This window comes from Olea europaea, chromosome 23 (genome assembly GCF_002742605.1).
Source record: "Olea europaea var. sylvestris chromosome 23, O_europaea_v1, whole genome shotgun sequence".
NCBI classification, from domain to species: domain Eukaryota; kingdom Viridiplantae; phylum Streptophyta; class Magnoliopsida; order Lamiales; family Oleaceae; genus Olea; species Olea europaea.
The window spans coordinates 11127645-11146160 of NC_036259.1; the positions used below are offsets into that span (position 1 = coordinate 11127645).

General features: G+C 34.6%; 1 protein-coding gene across 5 annotated transcripts; it reads left to right on the forward strand.

Annotated features, from left to right (window-relative positions):
* The first annotated feature begins 11633 nt into the window (after nt 1–11633).
* LOC111372379 (UDP-glycosyltransferase 83A1-like) lies at nt 11634–18008 on the forward strand. Of its 5 annotated transcripts, none has more exons than XM_022994698.1 (4): nt 11634–11729; nt 12518–12612; nt 12734–14903; nt 17003–18008. In XM_022994698.1, the coding sequence occupies exons 3-4, from the start codon at nt 14351–14353 to the stop codon at nt 17872–17874; spliced, it is 1425 nt and encodes a 474-aa protein (XP_022850466.1). In that variant the 5' UTR covers nt 11634–11729; nt 12518–12612; nt 12734–14350; the 3' UTR covers nt 17875–18008. The 5 variants fall into 5 exon arrangements, with proteins under 5 accessions (XP_022850466.1, XP_022850470.1, XP_022850468.1 ...); XM_022994702.1 differs by having other exon boundaries at nt 12743–14903; XM_022994700.1 differs by lacking the exon at nt 11634–11729 and adding an exon at nt 11734–11789.
* The last annotated feature ends 508 nt before the right edge of the window (nt 18009–18516 follow it).

Genomic DNA, 18516 nt, shown 5'->3' on the forward strand with positions numbered 1-18516 from the left:
TGATAGAACCAATAACATTTGCATAAGGTACTTTTGACATTTTATCAAACTCTTCAAAAGTTTTGGGACAGAGATCAGAGGTAAGCTTAAAATGATTTGCAAGAGGCAGAGACACAAATTTGCAGTCAAACATGTTAAAATTTTTCAGTATTTTTATCACATAATCATACTGATTCAGAAACAACATGTTTCTCTCTTTATCTTTATAAATTTGCATGCCAAGAATTTTTTTAGCATTTCCAAGATCTTTCATGTCAAATTCAGATTTAAGTTGTTGCTTAATATATACAATTTCAAATTTATTCCAACTAGCAAGTAACATGTCATCCACATAAAGTACAAGATAAAGAGAATGTTTACCTCCTTTACCTCTGTAGTACAAGCAAGTATCATAATTGTTCCTTTGAAAATCAAGTTTCAATACAAAGGAATCAAACATTTTGTACCACTGCCTAGGAGTCTGTTTTAGGCTATACAGTGACTTCTTTAACAAGCACACGGTATTTTCTGGATTTCCTTTTACAAATCCAACCGGCTGTTTCATATAAATTGTTTCTTCCAGATCACCATAAAGAAAGACAGTTTTAACATCTAACTGGTCAAGTTCCCAATCGAATTGAGCAACTAATGCAAGCAAACATCTAATTGTAGTGTATTTTGCTACAGGGGAAAATATTTCAATGTAATCTACACTTTCCTTTTGTGTAAATCCCTTGGCTACTAATCTAGCCTTATATCTTGCACTATTATTTCCTCCCTCCCCATCTTTTATCTTATAAATCCATTTACAATCTATAAGCTTTTGACCTTTTGGCTTTTCAACTAATTTCCAAGTTTTATTTTTAAGAAGTGTACTCATTTCATCTTCCATAGCTGCTACCCAATGATTCGAGTCTTTGCAATTTATGGCACCATCATCAGTAGTAGGCTCATTATTAATTTGTTCTTGATAGGTTAATAATGAAACAAAATCATCAGAATCATATCTAGTAGGTGGTCTAGTCTGCCTTCTTTCCCTATCTCTAGTCAATTGATATTCTTCACTGGGATGAGTCGAATTTTCAATCTGATCATTTTGCATAGTATCTTCAGTTTCATTTTCAACATCATTTTCTGCGGTAATAGTTTCTGGTATAACAGGAGCAGGGGTTTCTCCTTCAATTTTAGGAGACTACACCTCAATTTGAACATCTTCTGAAGTCAGATTATGTTTCCCTTCTAGACAGGGCATGAGAGTTTCATTGAAGACTACATCTCTTTTGACAATCACCCTATAACATTTCTCACTTTTAACCCACAATCTATACCCCTTTACATTTTCGTCATAGCCTAAGAAAACACATTTAAATGATCTAAGTTCTAATTTTCCAACACTTTGGTGTGCATAAGCAGCACATCCAAAGGCTTTCAGGTGTAAATAATCAACAGAATTCTTGGTCCACACAGTTTCAGGTACTTCAATGTTTAGGGCAGAAGTGGGTGATCTGTTTACTAGGTATTCAACTGTTTTTACAGCTTCACCCCAAAATGTTTTTGGCAAACCAGAACTTAGTAGCATGCATCTAACTTTATTTAGCAAAGTTCTATTCATTCTTTCAGCTATGCCATTTTGTTGAGGTGTATAGGTGACAGTCAGATATCTTAAAATGCCATGTTCTTTATAGAAATTATTGAACTCATGATTATAGAACCCCAGACCATTATCTGTTCTTAAGATTTTTATCTTATGATCAGTTTGATTTTATATTTGTGTTTTCCAATCCTTAAAAACAGAAAATGTCTCATCTTTAGATTTCAATAAGAAAATCCAGATTTTTCTTGAAAAATCATCAATGATCAAAAGATAGTATCAAAAACCAGAAGGAGTACACACAGATGCAGGTCCCCATAAATCAGCATGCAAATACTCAAGAATTTGTTTAGTTTTATGAGTTCCAGTCAAAAAGGGAAGCTTAACCTGTTTACCAATGACACACTGTTCACAATGACCAATATCACCAAGATTTTGTTTTCCAAAAATTCCTTTATTTTCAAGAGCCTTTAAGCTTTTCTTGCCAATGTGACCAAGTCTTTCATGCCATAGTTTTGCAAAAGAGAAATTTTCAGTCAAAGCAGTAGCAGTTAGGCCAAGTAAGGGTTTAGTTTTAAGAAAGTAAAGTCCATGTCTCTTAGGGGTGCTTATGACTAAATCATTGCCCCTAAGAATTTCAATATGTCCATGACCCAATTTTATGTTGAACTTCATATCATCCAACATTCCTAGAGACACCAGATTCCTCTCAGGTTCAGGAACATATCTGGTTCCTTTTAGAAATAAAATTCTCCCATTATCAAGTAACAATTTTATGGTGCCTATACCATTAACTTTACAAGTCATATTGTTACCCATTATTACTTGCCCACCAGTAGTCTTTTCAATCTCAAAAAAGCTATTCTTATTAGGGCACATATGAAATGAGCAGCCTGAGTTAAGGATCCATTCATCACTTAGTCTCTTGTCTCCATTGACAAGGACCAAGCCATCTTCAATTTTATCTTTGTTATATACTAAGGCAGCATCCCCAACTTCATGTTTCTTTTCTTTAGACTCATTTTTCTTCTTGTAACAATCTTTAATAAAATGTCCTTGTTTTCCACAATAGAAACATTTCTTGCCCTTGGCTTTATTTTTAGACTTACCCTTATCAACCCATTTTTGCTTAGACAAATACAGAAAGATAGTGCTCCAGGCAACCTCTTCTCCTAGCAGGGTTTATATCTTGTGGCTAGGTATCATCAAGTGCCCTTACACATCTCATTTGTATTTGTATAGCTCTTATCTTTTGACTCCACATTTTGAAATCAATTTTTCCATCAAATTGTGCCACTTCAAATTTTGCAGAAGCCATATTATTATGGAACACAAAATGCACAAATGCGAATCAAGTTGATCACAATGCAACATATGCTAGACGCACAACAGTGTCCACAAGAATTAACAATAGTATTCAAGAAGACACAGTACTTGCAAGTTTAAATCACACTTATAATATGCAAATCAAATCAAGGACACACTAACAGAGGGCAGAAATTTTGGGTTTCTTGAATTTCTCCGTCAAGATTCCCCAGATACACCCCAAAATTGAGCTTTTCTCAGATTCCCAAGACCTCACAGGAGTCTTTGGACAAAGACCAGACACCAGTGGGTGTTCGGTGTATGGTTAATCAAGGGAAAAAATGAAACACACAAATTTCTAAGGCAAGCTTTACAAAATAAAAAGATCTTACCCAACAAGTATTAAATACTCAAGGTCTTTCAATACTACTTAATAGCAGTTCCAAAAATTATGAGATCTGCAACAGATCGACACCCTCATCTCAAGATCCAGGTATCTTGCCCCAGTTCAACAGCTCTGATACCACTGAAAGGGGCCAAAAAACCCACACAATAAGTTACAAGATTCAATCGATCCAAAAACAGAAACTAAACTTGCAAAAATAAAGAACACAACAAAATTTTTCGACCGAAGCCCCAGAGGTTCAGTGTCAAACACCTAATCCCCTGTTGAGCATTCAATCAAAGTGGATATTGCTCAGTTGCACTAAAGCCCCAAAAACAGGCAATCGAAGGTTACAAAATTATCAACCAGTAGAATACACAGAAAAGAGACTTATCTCTTAAACGGGAATCACAGATCTGCTTGAGATCCTCTTCGAATCAACAAACCACAAACCCTAACCTCAACACATGAGGACACTAAGTATCACTCATGAATATACACGTATTCAGTGGTTAATACCTTCAGCCCTAATCGAATGAGACGATAGATTACAAAATAGGGAAGAAAAAACCCTCAGATGAGAGAAAACAGAAGAACTCTCTCGAAGCCTCACTCGAAAAGTCACCAAAATGAACAGTTGCTGCAAATGAAAAGTTAAGTTCATATTTATATCACCAATATGAAACCCTCCATCCTACGGAAAGAGTAGAGCCACATGTCAGCATCCGGCAGAATGCCACTTACAAAAGCGTGTTTCCATAACCCGTTTTATTAGATGAAAATATGGAAGCACCAATACACGGTTCGAGTCACAACATTCTTGCATTTTCATTTCTCCATTGATCCTCTCAAGGAAATATTTCTCACCTATACATTTGTTTTCTTTTTGCACCAGCAAAAATTAAGAGTTACGCGCATAAAGAAAGAACCCTTTTGAAAACAGAGTTTAAAATTGTCTTAAATAAGCTTTCTTGTTGAACCAAAAAGTGGAAATCTTTGGATTTTGAATGGCATGGAATCAAGAAAAATGGAGGGCTTTTAGGCCATTTGCTTGCAATTATATGGAGCGTTTTGTTGGCTTCAATTTTTGTTTCTGCTAGAAGAAGCTTAAAGACAGAATCTTCATCCATTGATACAACTTCAGATAAATAATTATTTACTGCTTTTACGAATTTCTTATGGCAAACAAATGACTAAGGGTACCAACTGTATGGCCGATAAATCACACAGGAATGGTTGAAAAAGCACGCAAAACGATAAGTTTAATATTGGGAAATGACTAAGGGTACCAACTGTATGGCCAATAAATCACACAGGAATGGTTGAAAAAGCACGCAAAACGATAAGTTTAATTTTGGTATAACCATACCCACCTTTTTCCCTACTCTGAATATGCACATAGGATTTTCAATACTTGAACTATTAATCACAACTCTAAATTTTGAGGTTGATTGCTCAAGTTACCTAATATTATGTGACACAAATGGTGGACTACGATGGCCAACAAAGTGAAGGTAGCTTCCGCTATGCTAGATGACTTCCATTATGCTAGCTCCTCTACCACTATAATAGTTCTTTTGCAGCTATGCTAGTCTAACTGCCACTATGTAGAGTGACTATCGCTATGGTAAACTGACTACCGCTATGCTAGTCTGACTATCACTATGGTAGAGCGACTATCGTTATGTAGTTCGACTGTTGCTATGACAATCTGACTATAGCTATGTGATAAGTGTAGTTTCTATACTTATTTAGATAGTAAATGATGAAATTTTGTTATTATTTGAACGGATTAGCATCTAATTTGTTATTTATTCCCTTTATGAGGAAAAATTCATGTTTCAAAGAAGAATTGGAAGAAAGAAAGGAAAAAGACTAAAATGAAGTGAATCCAAAGTTCGAAAACTAAAATGTAAATACTCAAAAGTTATTTTAGAACTGAAGATGAAGATTTGAGAGTGCCTGGGGTCAATTAGATGAGGGATGAATTATGGTAAAAATATTATCATACATTAGCTTTCAACCGAAAAACTTATGTATCAGATTCTGAGTCTCATATTGAGACCCAATTTTGGCATAGCGAACTTTCGAATTGGAAAAATGATATCTCAAGAAGAATTGTAGCCCTCTAAGTAAGCTTTCTAACATACTTTGAATCACTTCAATCGAATATCGAGAAAAATTTATGACAAAAATACTGAAAGCTGTTCGGTTATTGGAACTTAGTCAAGGCAAACGCCCTCGTATGCAGAAGAGGTGCGCGCCCCAATAAAAAAGGAGGCGACTAAGGCACCCCAAGGCTCCCAAGCGCGTGCCCTAGATTAGACTAGGTGCGTGCCTCAATGTTAAGCGCGAAAAAATTTAGGTTTCCTTATTTTATTTTGGTAAGAAGTCCATTGTCATCATATAAATAGGGAAACGAAAAAATTTAGGTTTCCTTATTTTATTTTGGTAAGAAGTCCATTGGCATCATATAAATAGGAGAACACCCCCACATCATGAAAAACCTCCCTTAGACCTAAAAATTCATATATTCTACATATTTTGGAGGTGAAGAACGAGGCTAGGTCATCAATATCAAGAGAATTGTACAAGATTTTTGAAGATTATCCATCCAAAATCAAAATTCATTCAAGAAAGTGGATTTTTCTATCTTCCATATTTCTTTGATCCAGTTGATGTCTTTTCATTATTTCTTGTATAATTTAATATTTAGGATGGTTGACTAAGTTTTTCATTGTATTGGTTGAATGATGAACCCTATTGTTTGTTTACTTTCATTTAAGACAATTAATTTAGTATTTCATGATTTTCTTGATTAGTTTTGCATTCCCATTGAACTATTTAATTGTTCGATCACCAATTGAATAGTAAGTTACTTGTTGTAGTGTATGAATACTTACAATAAGTTTAGAACGAGACAAAATAAACACACGGACAATAGGCATTACGAATCATGTGTGATAAATCTTGTAAATCAATTCATGTTTTTCATATGAATTCAGACTAGAAATAAGATCGGGTCATGTTAAACATATGTTTAATAAATCTTGGAAAATAATATTATATAAAACTAGACTATCGATTGTCTAGAATGCATGAATTTACTAAATTATGAATTAAGAGTTGAATTAAATAGCAATAGGGAGATTCACGATTCCAATACAAACATTTACTTATTAGTTAAATATTTTATTTGCTTTATTAGTTTAGGATTAGTATTGAATACATACAAACTACTCTTTTGATTTTATTTTATTTCAGATTTAATAAAAGCTATAGAACTAGATATTAGACATTTTTTCTCATGGGAACGATACTTTTAACTCACAAATCTTATTACTTGTAAAAAGACCCCATATACGCTTGCGAGTTTTCACGCGAACACTATGCTAGCTCAACTGGTGCTACGGTAGAGTGACCACCATTATGCTACCTTGACTGTCGCTATGGTAGACCAACTATCATTATGCTAGTCTGGCTGCCACTATTGTAGAGCGACTACCATTATGCTACGCTGACTGCCACTATAGTAGATCGACTACTGCTATGCTATCCTGAATTCCACTATGCTAAATCGACCACTGCTATACTAGTCCGACTGTCACTATTGTAGACTGACTGCCGCTATGCTATCTTGAATTCCGTTATGCTAGATGACTTATGATATACTAGACGACTCTTGTTATGATAGATTGTTTATCACGACTCAACTATGTGAACATCTTTTTTAGTTGACTGATAACAGCTCGATAGTTATCATTCATCTACTAACCTTATGGTGAGTGGAAATCGTATACTCAGGTTTTGGGCAAAAACTGTCTAATGAATGGACATGTTATACTAGACATGTGAACAGTAACCGTCTGAGGGTCACACTACATCAAATACTTATAAATACTCTAAAGGTGTGCCAGGTATGGGAGTTTAGTTTTTTTTCCACAATATATTTTCTCTCTATTTTTATAAGTCATTTTATTACATTACTAATTCTTACGTCGAAAGAACAAAGGGAGAGAAAGCCCTGGCCTCTTTTTACAGGTGTTCGATTGCTCATCAGAACAACAAAAACTCTGCTAAGGAAGTCTTTCATTGGTGCTATCTATAGGAAATAATTGAACATAAAAGCTATGTCAAAAAGTCGAACTAGAATGATACGCACTTAGTTGAAAATATTACGGAGTCAGAATCCTTCTTCAAGGGTCAAGACCCTCGGCCACAACAACCTCAATATATAACGCAAAGTCAATTTAACATCCTGGAGACCCAGTTGGGTGCCATGATGACTCTTTTGCTAATTCAGACATAGAGAGCGCTTGGTTCATCCCATAGCCGACCAGGAATTCTACCATAAGATACATGTAAGCAATATCCCCAAGTGATTCAAACGGTAGAATCCCCTATTATTCAGGAAACAGTTGGAGAGCAAGGGTACCATGAAGTTATGTATCCATAGGTTCCATGTCCTACGGTAGATTTAGAACAAAGATAGAGGATATGATGGTCCAGAAGATTGACGATACATTGTCAAGGAGAAATGATAGACGTAGGCAAATGGTCTTTTCTTTGCTCTAAAATCATGGCAATTTCTCTACTAAAAGCCTGCAAACAGTCAATGGTAGAGGTGTATGATCGAGTCACAGATCCATTTAATCACCTACGGACCTTCATTGATTTAATGAGACTATACGCAGCTCTAGATGCAATGATGTGTCGATTCTTTCCACCAACATTAAGGAGAGAGGCCAGAGATTGGGTAGCAACTCTAGCACCACGGTTTATTAAGATCTTTGATGAGCTCTAGATGAGCTTTGAAGCCTATTTCTTGAAGAGCAAGAGAAAGAGGAATACAACTATCAAATTGATACACTTTGTCCATGAAAAAGATGAGCCCTTATAGTCAACGGTAGAGGTGTATGATCGAGTCACGGATCCATTTAATCACCTACGGACCTTCATTGATTTAATGAGACTATACGCAGCTCTAGATGCAATGATGTGTCGATTCTTTCCACCAACATTAAGGAGAGAGGCCAGAGATTGGGTAGCAACTCTGGCACCACGGTTTATTAAGATCTTTGATGAGCTCTAGATGAGCTTTGAAGCCTATTTCTTGAAGAGCAAGAGAAAGAGGAATACAACTATCAAATTGATACACTTTGTCCATGAAAAAGATGAGCCCTTACAACATTACTTGACTCGATTTAGTCAGGCTATATTTGACATAAAGGACCTCTAAATATTTAATGTGGTAATTGCATTCATGAATGGAATGCGAAAACTGAGATTTTAAGGTGTCACTTTCGAAAATTTTTCCAAAATTGATGCATGACTTGTTGGAGAAGGGAGACAAATATGTAAATGTAGAAAAATCTTCAAGAATGGAGGGAGCCAGAAACTCATAAGCGAATGCTACAGCATAAACGAAAAGTCATTGATAGAAATACGTTGAAAAAAAGCGCGTAAGTAAAAGATAGGCGGAGCGATCAACTAGGCAAAGGAAAGAGGAAATTAAGGTCTTCACTTATTTGAATACCCTGCGTGCTGAGTTATTGACGAAGATACGGTGCATGAAAGAGCTTGATTGGCCAAAATCAATGGTCTCATTTGCTAGCATGAGGGATAAAATCAAGTACTGTCATTTTGATAAAGACCATGAACATGACACTGAAAATTGCATACACTTGAAGGAGGAGATCGAGAACCTTCTGAAATAGGGATTTCTCACTAAGTATGTGAGAAATGATCGAGGCAAGGAAAAAGTTGACGATCATCCTCCACCTAGGGCTAGAGTTATAAATGTATCATCAATGGGATAACAGTAGACAGAGACTCAAGTTTAGCTATAAAGAATTATGTACGCTTTGTTGGGGTCTGCTCTATTCAAAGGAAGACAAGATTCAATAAGAACATCACTTTTGGTAAGAAAGATTTTATTAGTGTAGCAAAATCTCATGACGATGCCTTGGTGGTTGTCGATGACATAAAAATTTTGATGTTAAGAAAGTGCTAGTCGACGTTGGTAGTGTAGCGAATGCTCTTACTTGGGAGGCATTTTTCTGCTTGAAAATCTCTCCAGAAAAATTGAAAATAGTGACCACCGCTCTACAAAGCTTTGGAGGGACAACTGTGATACTAGAAGAAACTATAAAGCTTTTTGTGATGCTAGGCACTTACCCAACGAATGTGGGGATCATGAAGAACTTTTTGGTTGTCAAAACCCCCATGGAGTACAATGCAATCTACGGTCAACCACTATTAAACTTCGTCGAAGCTATCCCTTCAACGTACCACCAAGTAATGGAATTTTCAACAAGTTGAGGGGTTGAATGTGTAAGGGATGATCAACAAGCTTCGAGAAAGTGTTATGTTGATAGCATAAAAGCTAGGGGTCTCCACTAGTCTGACTGCCACTATAGTGGAGCAACTATTGCTTTACTACCCTAACTGCCACTATGGTAGATCGACTATTGCTATGCTACCTTGAATTTCACTATGGTAGACCGTCTATTGCCATGTGTTGCGTTCTTCCTATTGCAAATGTATGATATCAAACAAGTAATACAATGGATCTTTGAATCCGGATTATCGTTCCCACAATGACTATTCTTTAACACTTAATCTAAAATTTCTTGATGTTTCCTCCCTTGAATTGCTTCTTTGATTCTCTAATTTTTTTCTCCAAGTGTGGAATCCCTTCAAAAGTGTGAAAACTTGTATTTATAGTGTCGAATGTAGAATTTTTATGGACTTCAAAACGGGCACAAAATGAGCCCTAGATGTACCTAGGCGGCGCCTTAGCACCGTAAGTGAAAATCAAATTGCATTTCCTTTAGTATTTTTATCATAACTATCTCTTTCGATATCCAATTGAGACAATTCAAATTGTTGTAAAGATAACTTAAAAAGCTTAAACTTTGCTTGAAATAGTCATTTTCTAATTTCAATGTTTACTAGGTCAAAAATGGGTTTCAATTTTGAGTTGAAAATCTGGAGCGTCTTGGTGCAATTGAAAATTGATTTGTGAAAATATTATAAACATATTTTATTCCTTTTGACTTTTAATTGCATCCAATTGACACTTAACATTCTCGAATCTTCATCATGAGGTTCAACACAACTTTATGAGTATTTACACTTTAATCTCCAAATTTTGGATCTTGCTTCTTTTTTTTTTCTTTTTCTTCTTCTTTTTTTTTTTTTGCCAATTTTCGCTTTTTTCTTTCAGTTCCACTTCCATTCATCGAGTTTCACCTATTAAACAAAATATACAATAAATTGGGCTATAATTTTTCAAAAGTATTATTAAAATTTGATATTTTTAGGTCCAAATAAGTATACAAAATATATTTATGCTAGTCTGACTGCAACTATGGTAGAATGAGTAATATTGGGGTTTGAGAGTAGATGTTGGAGGATTAAGTGACACCATAAAAGCAGCTATAACATTGCAAAGGGTGAGTGTGGGGTGGGATTTTTTTATTTTATTTTATATTTTTTGATTGGGGAGGGGGTTTAATTTAATTATTAATACGTGATTGATGATAATGTCCTTATTTATATTAGTCAAAATATCTAATTTTCCCTTTTTAGGTCAACTAACGGTGGATCTCATGATTTTCCGTCTATTTGGACCTTTGTTGATAATTTTTCAAAGGTTTGAGGCTTTTATTGACACACATTGAAAGCTAGGGTACAGTGAAATGTTAGAAACCATCGCTGCAATTATCCCTTAAAAAAGGAATGATGGGAAAATAAATTGTGCGTTATTTTAACGGAGTTTAAGATATAAAATTGTTATCAAATACAAAATGTGTTAATTAATGGAATCTTTGATGATAAGAATTCTTTGAAAAATCTTGTTAGAGACATAAATTTTATAATGAACCAAAATTAAAATTTTTAAATGCAATTAATATGTGGTGTAAAAACTGAAAGTTATGGTGTGAATATAATTACTTTTAACCTATATTTGACAATTTTTTTTTAAAAAAAATTAGTTTTTGAATAGTAAATTATGGAAGAATGTGTAGTTAAAGGGTAAAGAAAAATTTTAGATTTATGTGAATATTTCATTTTAAGAGTATAAGGTTGAGAGCTTGTTTGGTAGGAATTTTGATAATTGATTTTTTGACCGTTAAAAATAAAGTGGGTCCTACCTCAAAGAGAAAAAAATTTAAAAATGACGGTTAATATAGTGAAATAATGATCAAAAAATTAATTTTAATTGATTTTTAATTTGTAACAAACAAGCACTGAAAATAAGAATTAAAAAAGAAAAAGAAAAAGAAAAAAGAATGATAGTCAAACAAGTGGCTTAAATAAATGGAATAAAGAAAGATTCATCAATGTGATTGTTTTTGTCCTTTAAACAAAACCCACCACCTAATCCAACTGACTCCTCTCTCTGAAGTGTAGTCCTACTGTATACACACACAAGACCAAACATTTGCTTCTTTCTTATACTGAGTAAGTTTCGTTCTTCTTTTCTACATTATTTTTTTTTCCACAAAACCCAAATTGTGAGAGGTAGATAGAACATTGAAGGGTTTATGTATGAATATGTAGTTATCTAATTTTGAAATTAATTTTTTCAATTGTATATATAAAGTGCGCACTCCACCTTTTCCTTTTCCATTAATCATTCCATTGCTTCTGTCCACTACAGTTATTCCTTTCACGCCTTTCTTAGTATTCATCCGTCTGTAGTTCGTAATACATGAAATTTGCTTAATTTTAGGTGTACTAATTTGATTAGATATAGCCAGTAGAAACTTCCTGATTCTATAATTAATTTTTTTTTAATTATAATTCATGGATTGCCCTTTACCACATTGTTTCGATTAACTGCTTGTATAAAGTTAATGACTACAGGTTACTGCTTGTATAAAGTTAATGACTACAGGTTCGATCCAACTTTTCTTGATTTTAGAAAATTTGTGTTGCTATAGGAAATTTGGTGATAAATGAGTGAATTAGCAATTATATTACAACCTAAATTCCCAAGTTTGATAGTGAGATTTGATAATGGTGCTTATTTTCTGCCAATTGGGATTTCTACAATGTGCTTTACTCATTTATTGACTTCTGTATATCGATAAGAATCTGGCATTTGATTTGCACCTTTATAAGAATCTATTTAAGAAGAATGTGAGGCTGAAATTGATATCAACCCACTGGGTTTCGAAGCCAATTTTGTACCAAATTTTATGTATTAACTTGCTGAGTGTAATGTTTCCGCATAATCTTATGAACAGGGTCGAGAGCTACTTTTTAGTCCAGAAAAAGGGGAAAAATGAACATGAAGAGGCTTCTCAGATTAAAATGGATGCAGTTTTGTAATCTAATAAAGGTGAACTAGTTTTCCTCTCTAGTTTTTGTTGCTTGTTTGATTTGAATCCCACTGTGATTTTGTTGTCGCATCAAAAAATTATTGGCTGAGTAGTTAATCTGGTAATCAAAATTTCCTTCAGTTTTCTCAGCCCACTCCTCAGACAACTTTGCGGGATAAAGCAATAGCAGTGGCCGGTAGGGTTACTATAAAGAAAGACGGAGAACATTCGATGGTTTTTTGTCCTGTGTGTTTGGATGTAATTCGGACGCCCCTTGATTCTGATATGAAGATGACACTGGCTGTGCACTTGAGTTTATGGCACCCAGACGACGTTAAGTTGCAGTGGGAAGTTATGCAGAACAAAAAACAATCGAATCTTCATCTGCCTTCCATTGTTCTTGGAGTTGGAATTGCTGCTGGGATCGGAGCTCTTTTGTTTCTTTCGACAAAAAATCATTCCCGGCGTTTACCTGTTAAAGGGGGGAGGTAGCATATATTAAAGTTGAGATATAATGCTGATTGAAATGACATTACTTGACAAGATTTAGAAATATTTTATGGGCTGTTTCTTAATCAAGGAGATTTTAGCTGAAATTGATTCGATAGGTAAACAAATTCAATCGGTACTAGACTACAAAAGTGGGGAAAGGATTATAGATGGTGTTGTTCTGCTATGAAACTGGTGTACTTTGACTTTGGTGTTAATACATTAACTATATTTGTTTTCTACTCATTTTCCTTGATATAATTGGTCATGTTGAAATTTCTATTGTTGCTTGTTCGTATTAAAGATGGTGGGGCTTTGCTGTTTTGTTCATATGTAGCTGTAATTTCTATATATTCTCAAGTAGAATAAATCTATTGACATTCCCTTCAAAATTAGATAGGATAAGTTTCAGTGTCAAATTGATCTGGGAGGGATGCTCTTACAATGATCAGTGCAAAGATTATACCTTAAAAGTGTCCAGAATTATACTGGTTACGTTGGCAGAGGATGGTGTGGGTCGACATGATGTGTAATTTCTCTTTGTTGCATTCCACATCATTAAGTGTAACTCGTTACTACTTGGGCACCATCTCCTTTTAGTTTTAACCATTGGTATTAGAGAAGTGACCCTTCTGGATATAACCCTTGTTGTTGATGGGTGATGTGATAGAAGATTGGTTATGTAAATTTACCTAGATAGGAATATGACTATCGTGGGTGTCTGTTCTTGAAAAGAAGAGTGGACTGTACTTGCTCTAATTGTGTCTCACATCGTTAAGACTTATAGAATTATAACTACTTTGGTGTCCTTCTATTACAAGTTGGTTTTACCAGTGTGTTTTAGCCAGAGTGTAAACACGAAAATCCACTTCAGTTTGCTACTATTTTGATGAAACTATTTGCACTCAGTCTCAAACGTTTCTAGATTGAACCATTCTGTGATTAGTGATATTATATTAACTGATAGTCGCTGCTTTTGCAGTGGAATTTCTTAGAATTTCATTTTTGTTCAAAATTATGCATGACATCTCCCCGCGCCTCATGGCCTTTGTTGTGCGTGTTCATTTTGTATGAGCTTTTAGTTTCATGTTGGACGTTTTTGATGGGGAAGAACTTATTGAATCTATCGGCTAGAAAGGAGTGAACATACTTAAAACAGAAAGTAATTGAATCACCCCTAAAATTTAGAAGTTTGTTAGGCCTACGCAGAGAGGATTAAGGAGTGAAGAAGATTGTGATTATCAAGAAAGATTAGGTTCCTTTCTTTGAATGCAAACTATAAATAGACGGGTTCATCTATTCCTTTGGTTTTATGTATTTTTCATTATGAATCAAAGCTCAAAAAGCTCAAATGAAAATTATGGGCACATTTTGGTTGTGTCCTGCCCTTTGCAAGGTCATGCAGCACCTCTTATTAAACTGTCTCACCAAATGATCAAATTTGGTAGCAAAGTTACATTTCTTACGACGGAATTTTTGCATGCTCGACTGGCTGAAGCAACAGCCAATTCTGAAATAAGGCTACTGTCCATTCCTGATGGGCTTGAACTTGAAGATGATAGAAAAGATCAAAAGAAACTGCATCAAAGTATTGAAAAAGTTGTGCCTCCTTATTTGGAGGATTTGCTCAAGGAAAGTTTTAATCAGCAGAATAATGACAAGATAAGTGGTATCATAATTGATTCACCATTGGCTTGGATGTTGGAGATCCCAAAGAAGATGGGGATAAAGACTGCAATTTATTGGTGTTCAACTCCAGGATGCTTGGCTCTAGGATTAATGATTCCACACCTTCTTCAGTTGAAAATTATCGATGATGATGGTAAGTACAAGACTTTCTTTATTATCATTTATTGAGATCACTAATATAAAACTTTTATGCTTGATTGGTAGGGCGAATTATGTAAGATTGGACATTATTAAAGAAAAAATGGGCTGCAATCTTATCCATTAAAGTGTCTATTACGTACTTAAACATTGATCCAATGTTTGAGTCAGATCATTGATTCTTTTTGGAGGTTCCCAGATCGAAATTGTTCTCCAATGAGAGAAGATTTTTAGGATATGGTTTCTGAAACCAATAAAAAATTAAGGTCGAAACTAAGTCACTTGAATGAAACATGAAAAGCTGTTAGGAAAATGAAATTGAAAATTGAAGGGATTTGGAGGAGGGTTCAAGGCATTATTCCACTCCCTGTTCTCATAATTTGAAATGCTACTATTATGAGATGTCGTCATTTTAGTATTTTTTGGAACGATTGCAATCAATCCATGTTTACGGGTATGGGACAAATCATCTTATGGGAAAAGAAAAGGGTTTGAGAGGGGAACAATCCAAATCACCAGCTAAGGCTCCTAAATGATCTTTCAACTTTAATTTAGAATTGTTATTCGAAATCTTAGTGAAACATTGAATTTCTTATCTCATGTCTGTTTTTTGTGGAAAAATAGAAGCAACTAAGGTCCAGTCTTTTCCACGTCGTAGATTTTCCCCCTGCCCCTAAGTTATAAGGACGCACCTCTAGTTTACCAGTTATTATGCCAACTTTTGTCTCAGCTAATTAATTATTTCGTCTTTTGATATTATAGTTATATAGTTCTTGCAAGTAATCGTTATTTTAATTAATAAACAAAATGAAACATTTTATATTTTCGTTTACCAATATATACTCTGTGAGAAATCAAGAATCTTGATACGTTATTATGCCAACTTTTGTCTCAGCTAATTAATTATTTCGTCTTTTGATATTATAGTTATATAGTTCTTGCAAGTAATCGTTATTTTAATTAATAAACAAAATGAAACATTTTATATTTTCGTTTACCAATATATACTCTGTGAGAAATCAAGAATCTTGATACTTCAATAATATTTTTCTTTAGATTGAACTGGTGTTAACTATTATTTAAGTCATCAAGTAAACGTTTCATTCAGTGTCCGTATATTCTTTGCTGATATGAACATGGGAAACACTTCAATCAATCAACTTGATTATTCTCGAAAACTAATTTTAAATTAAAAATGTCACCCATCATAAGTTATCATCAAAGATTGTGATTGAGTTTAGGTTCATTTGCTGATCTGGTATCTGCATTTCACAGTATGAATCAAAACTTGAAAATCTCGAAAGAAAATTATGGGCACATTTTGGTTGTTTCCTGCCCTTTGCAAGGTCATGAAGCACCTCTTATCAAACTATCACACCAAATTGTCAAATTTGGTAGCAAAGTCTCATTTCTTACAGAAGATTTTATGCATGATCGAATGGCCGCTGCAACAACCGATTCTAAAATTGAGGTAGTATTGATTCCCGATGGGCTTGAACTTGAAGACGACAGAAAGGATCTTGAAAAGTTATGCCTTCTTATTTGGAGGATTTGCTTAAGAAAAAAATACCAGGATATTAATGAGAAGATAAGTGGTATCGTAATTGATGCACCATGGGCTTCGATGTTGAAAATCCCTAATATGATGGGAATAAAGAGTGTAATTTATTGGGATTCTACACTTGGATGCAGACCTAGGATTCATGATTTCAGATCTTATTCAATCTAAAATCATCAACCATGACGGTAAGTTCATAAACTACATACAGAAGACTGTAGTATTAAATAGGTCAGGACACAATCTAAACAGGATTTTAACTTCATTTTATTTTTATATTAACAATGTCCACAATTGTCGAGTCTGCCTAATTAGATGTGTCAAAAAAGTGTCCTGACTTGAAGCTTTCAAATTACATGCTACACATACGGGACTGCACTATCAGATATGATAGGACACTATGCTAAACGGGATTTTGAATTTCTTTTTCTTCATTAATACTGTCAAGTCTGCTTTATCAAATGCATCAAAAGTGTACTAATTTGGACTTTAAGAGTATTTACAATTCGATGTGGAAATTGTTTTTGACTCTGCAGGGACTTCATTGAAGAATGAGAAGATCCAACTGCTGCCAAACATGCCAGCCATTACCATGTCTGAATTTACTTGGTACTTTCCAGGAGACAAAAACATACAAAAATCGTTGTTCCACGTTATTAAAGGCGTATTTTCGCACCTGAAGAGTTCTGACTGGATCATTTGCAACTGGTTCCACGAGCTCGACCCTTCAGCCGGTAGTCTGGCATCTAATATTTTGTCTGTTGGTCCGTTACTTGCCAATGGGCAATCAGCCGGAAGTTTTTGTATCGAAGACTCTAGTTGCTTAACCTGGCTTGACAAACAGTCTCCAAACTCAGTAATTTATGTTGCATTTGGCAGCACATCAAGGTTCAGCCAGGTACAACTTAATGAACTAGCAATGGGACTCGAACTCATGGGCCGGCCATTTTTATGGGTGGCTTGGTCAGGCTTGTGTGACGGACCATTTCCTGCTTACTCAGACGAGTTCTCAGCAAGAGTGGCCAATCGAGGGAAAATGGTCGAGTGGGCCCCCCAAGAATTGGTGTTATGTCACCCTTCCATTGCGTGTTTTGTAACGCATTGTGGTTGGAGTTCGTTCATGGAGAGCCTAAGCATGGGCGTGCCTTTACTCTGTTGGCCGTATTTTGGAGATCAGATGTATACGCAGAGTTGTATTTGTGAGGCTTGGAAGGTTGGTACGTCGTTGGAAGTGGACGAAATTGGGGTAATATCGAGGTCCGAAATTAAGCACAAGGTAGAAAAACTTATTTCTGATGAGATTGTAAGGGAAAATGTGATTAGGCTGAAGGAAATGGCTAGAAAAAGCATCAGTAAAGGAGGCAATTCTTGGAGTAACTTGGAATATTTAGTACAACAGATGAAGTGATTGAATACAATGTATGCTAATCTCAATTCAATTTCAGACCAAGATTATCGTGTAACATTTCTGGTTCAAGTAAAAAAAAACTTTCTAATTTATTATTATTATTATTATTATTATTATTATTATTATTATTATTATTATTTTGTAATTGGAAGTTATTTAAGACTATTATGATAATTATGGTAAGATATTTTTCTCATCTCTTGTATAATCTAATATTATTATACTACAACATTGAAGTTTAGAGCAACTCCAAGTGCCTCTTTAAAAGTGGAATGCTGTCTATTTTAAAGAGATAATCTTTAAAACGTTACTTCAATAGATTATTCAATTTAACATTTTAGAGCCACCTCTCTATAATTTATTGCTTCAAAGATTCCAATTTCCAATGCACATTTTATTGACTTATTTAAATAATATATGCAAATATCAATATCTCTTCATTGAATCATTGCAACGACTATTTCTGCAATAAATGTATCTGATTCAAATATATTGTATATTATCCTTTTTTTTTCCCTACAACATGGATATTCAAACCAACATGGATGAAAATCAATATAATGATACAAATGAAAATAGTTTTCAACCCAATATCCCAATTTTGATGATCAATTTCATGTGTCAAATACTCCATTGGAACCC

Coding starts and splice junctions, on each gene's coding strand:
- LOC111372379 (XM_022994698.1), top strand. CDS start 14,351: ATGCAAACTATAAATAGACGGGTTCATCTATTCCTTTGGTTTTATGTA. Junction 14,904..17,002: donor GAAAATTATCGATGATGATG/GTAAGTACAAGA, acceptor TTGACTCTGCAG/GGACTTCATTGAAGAATGAG.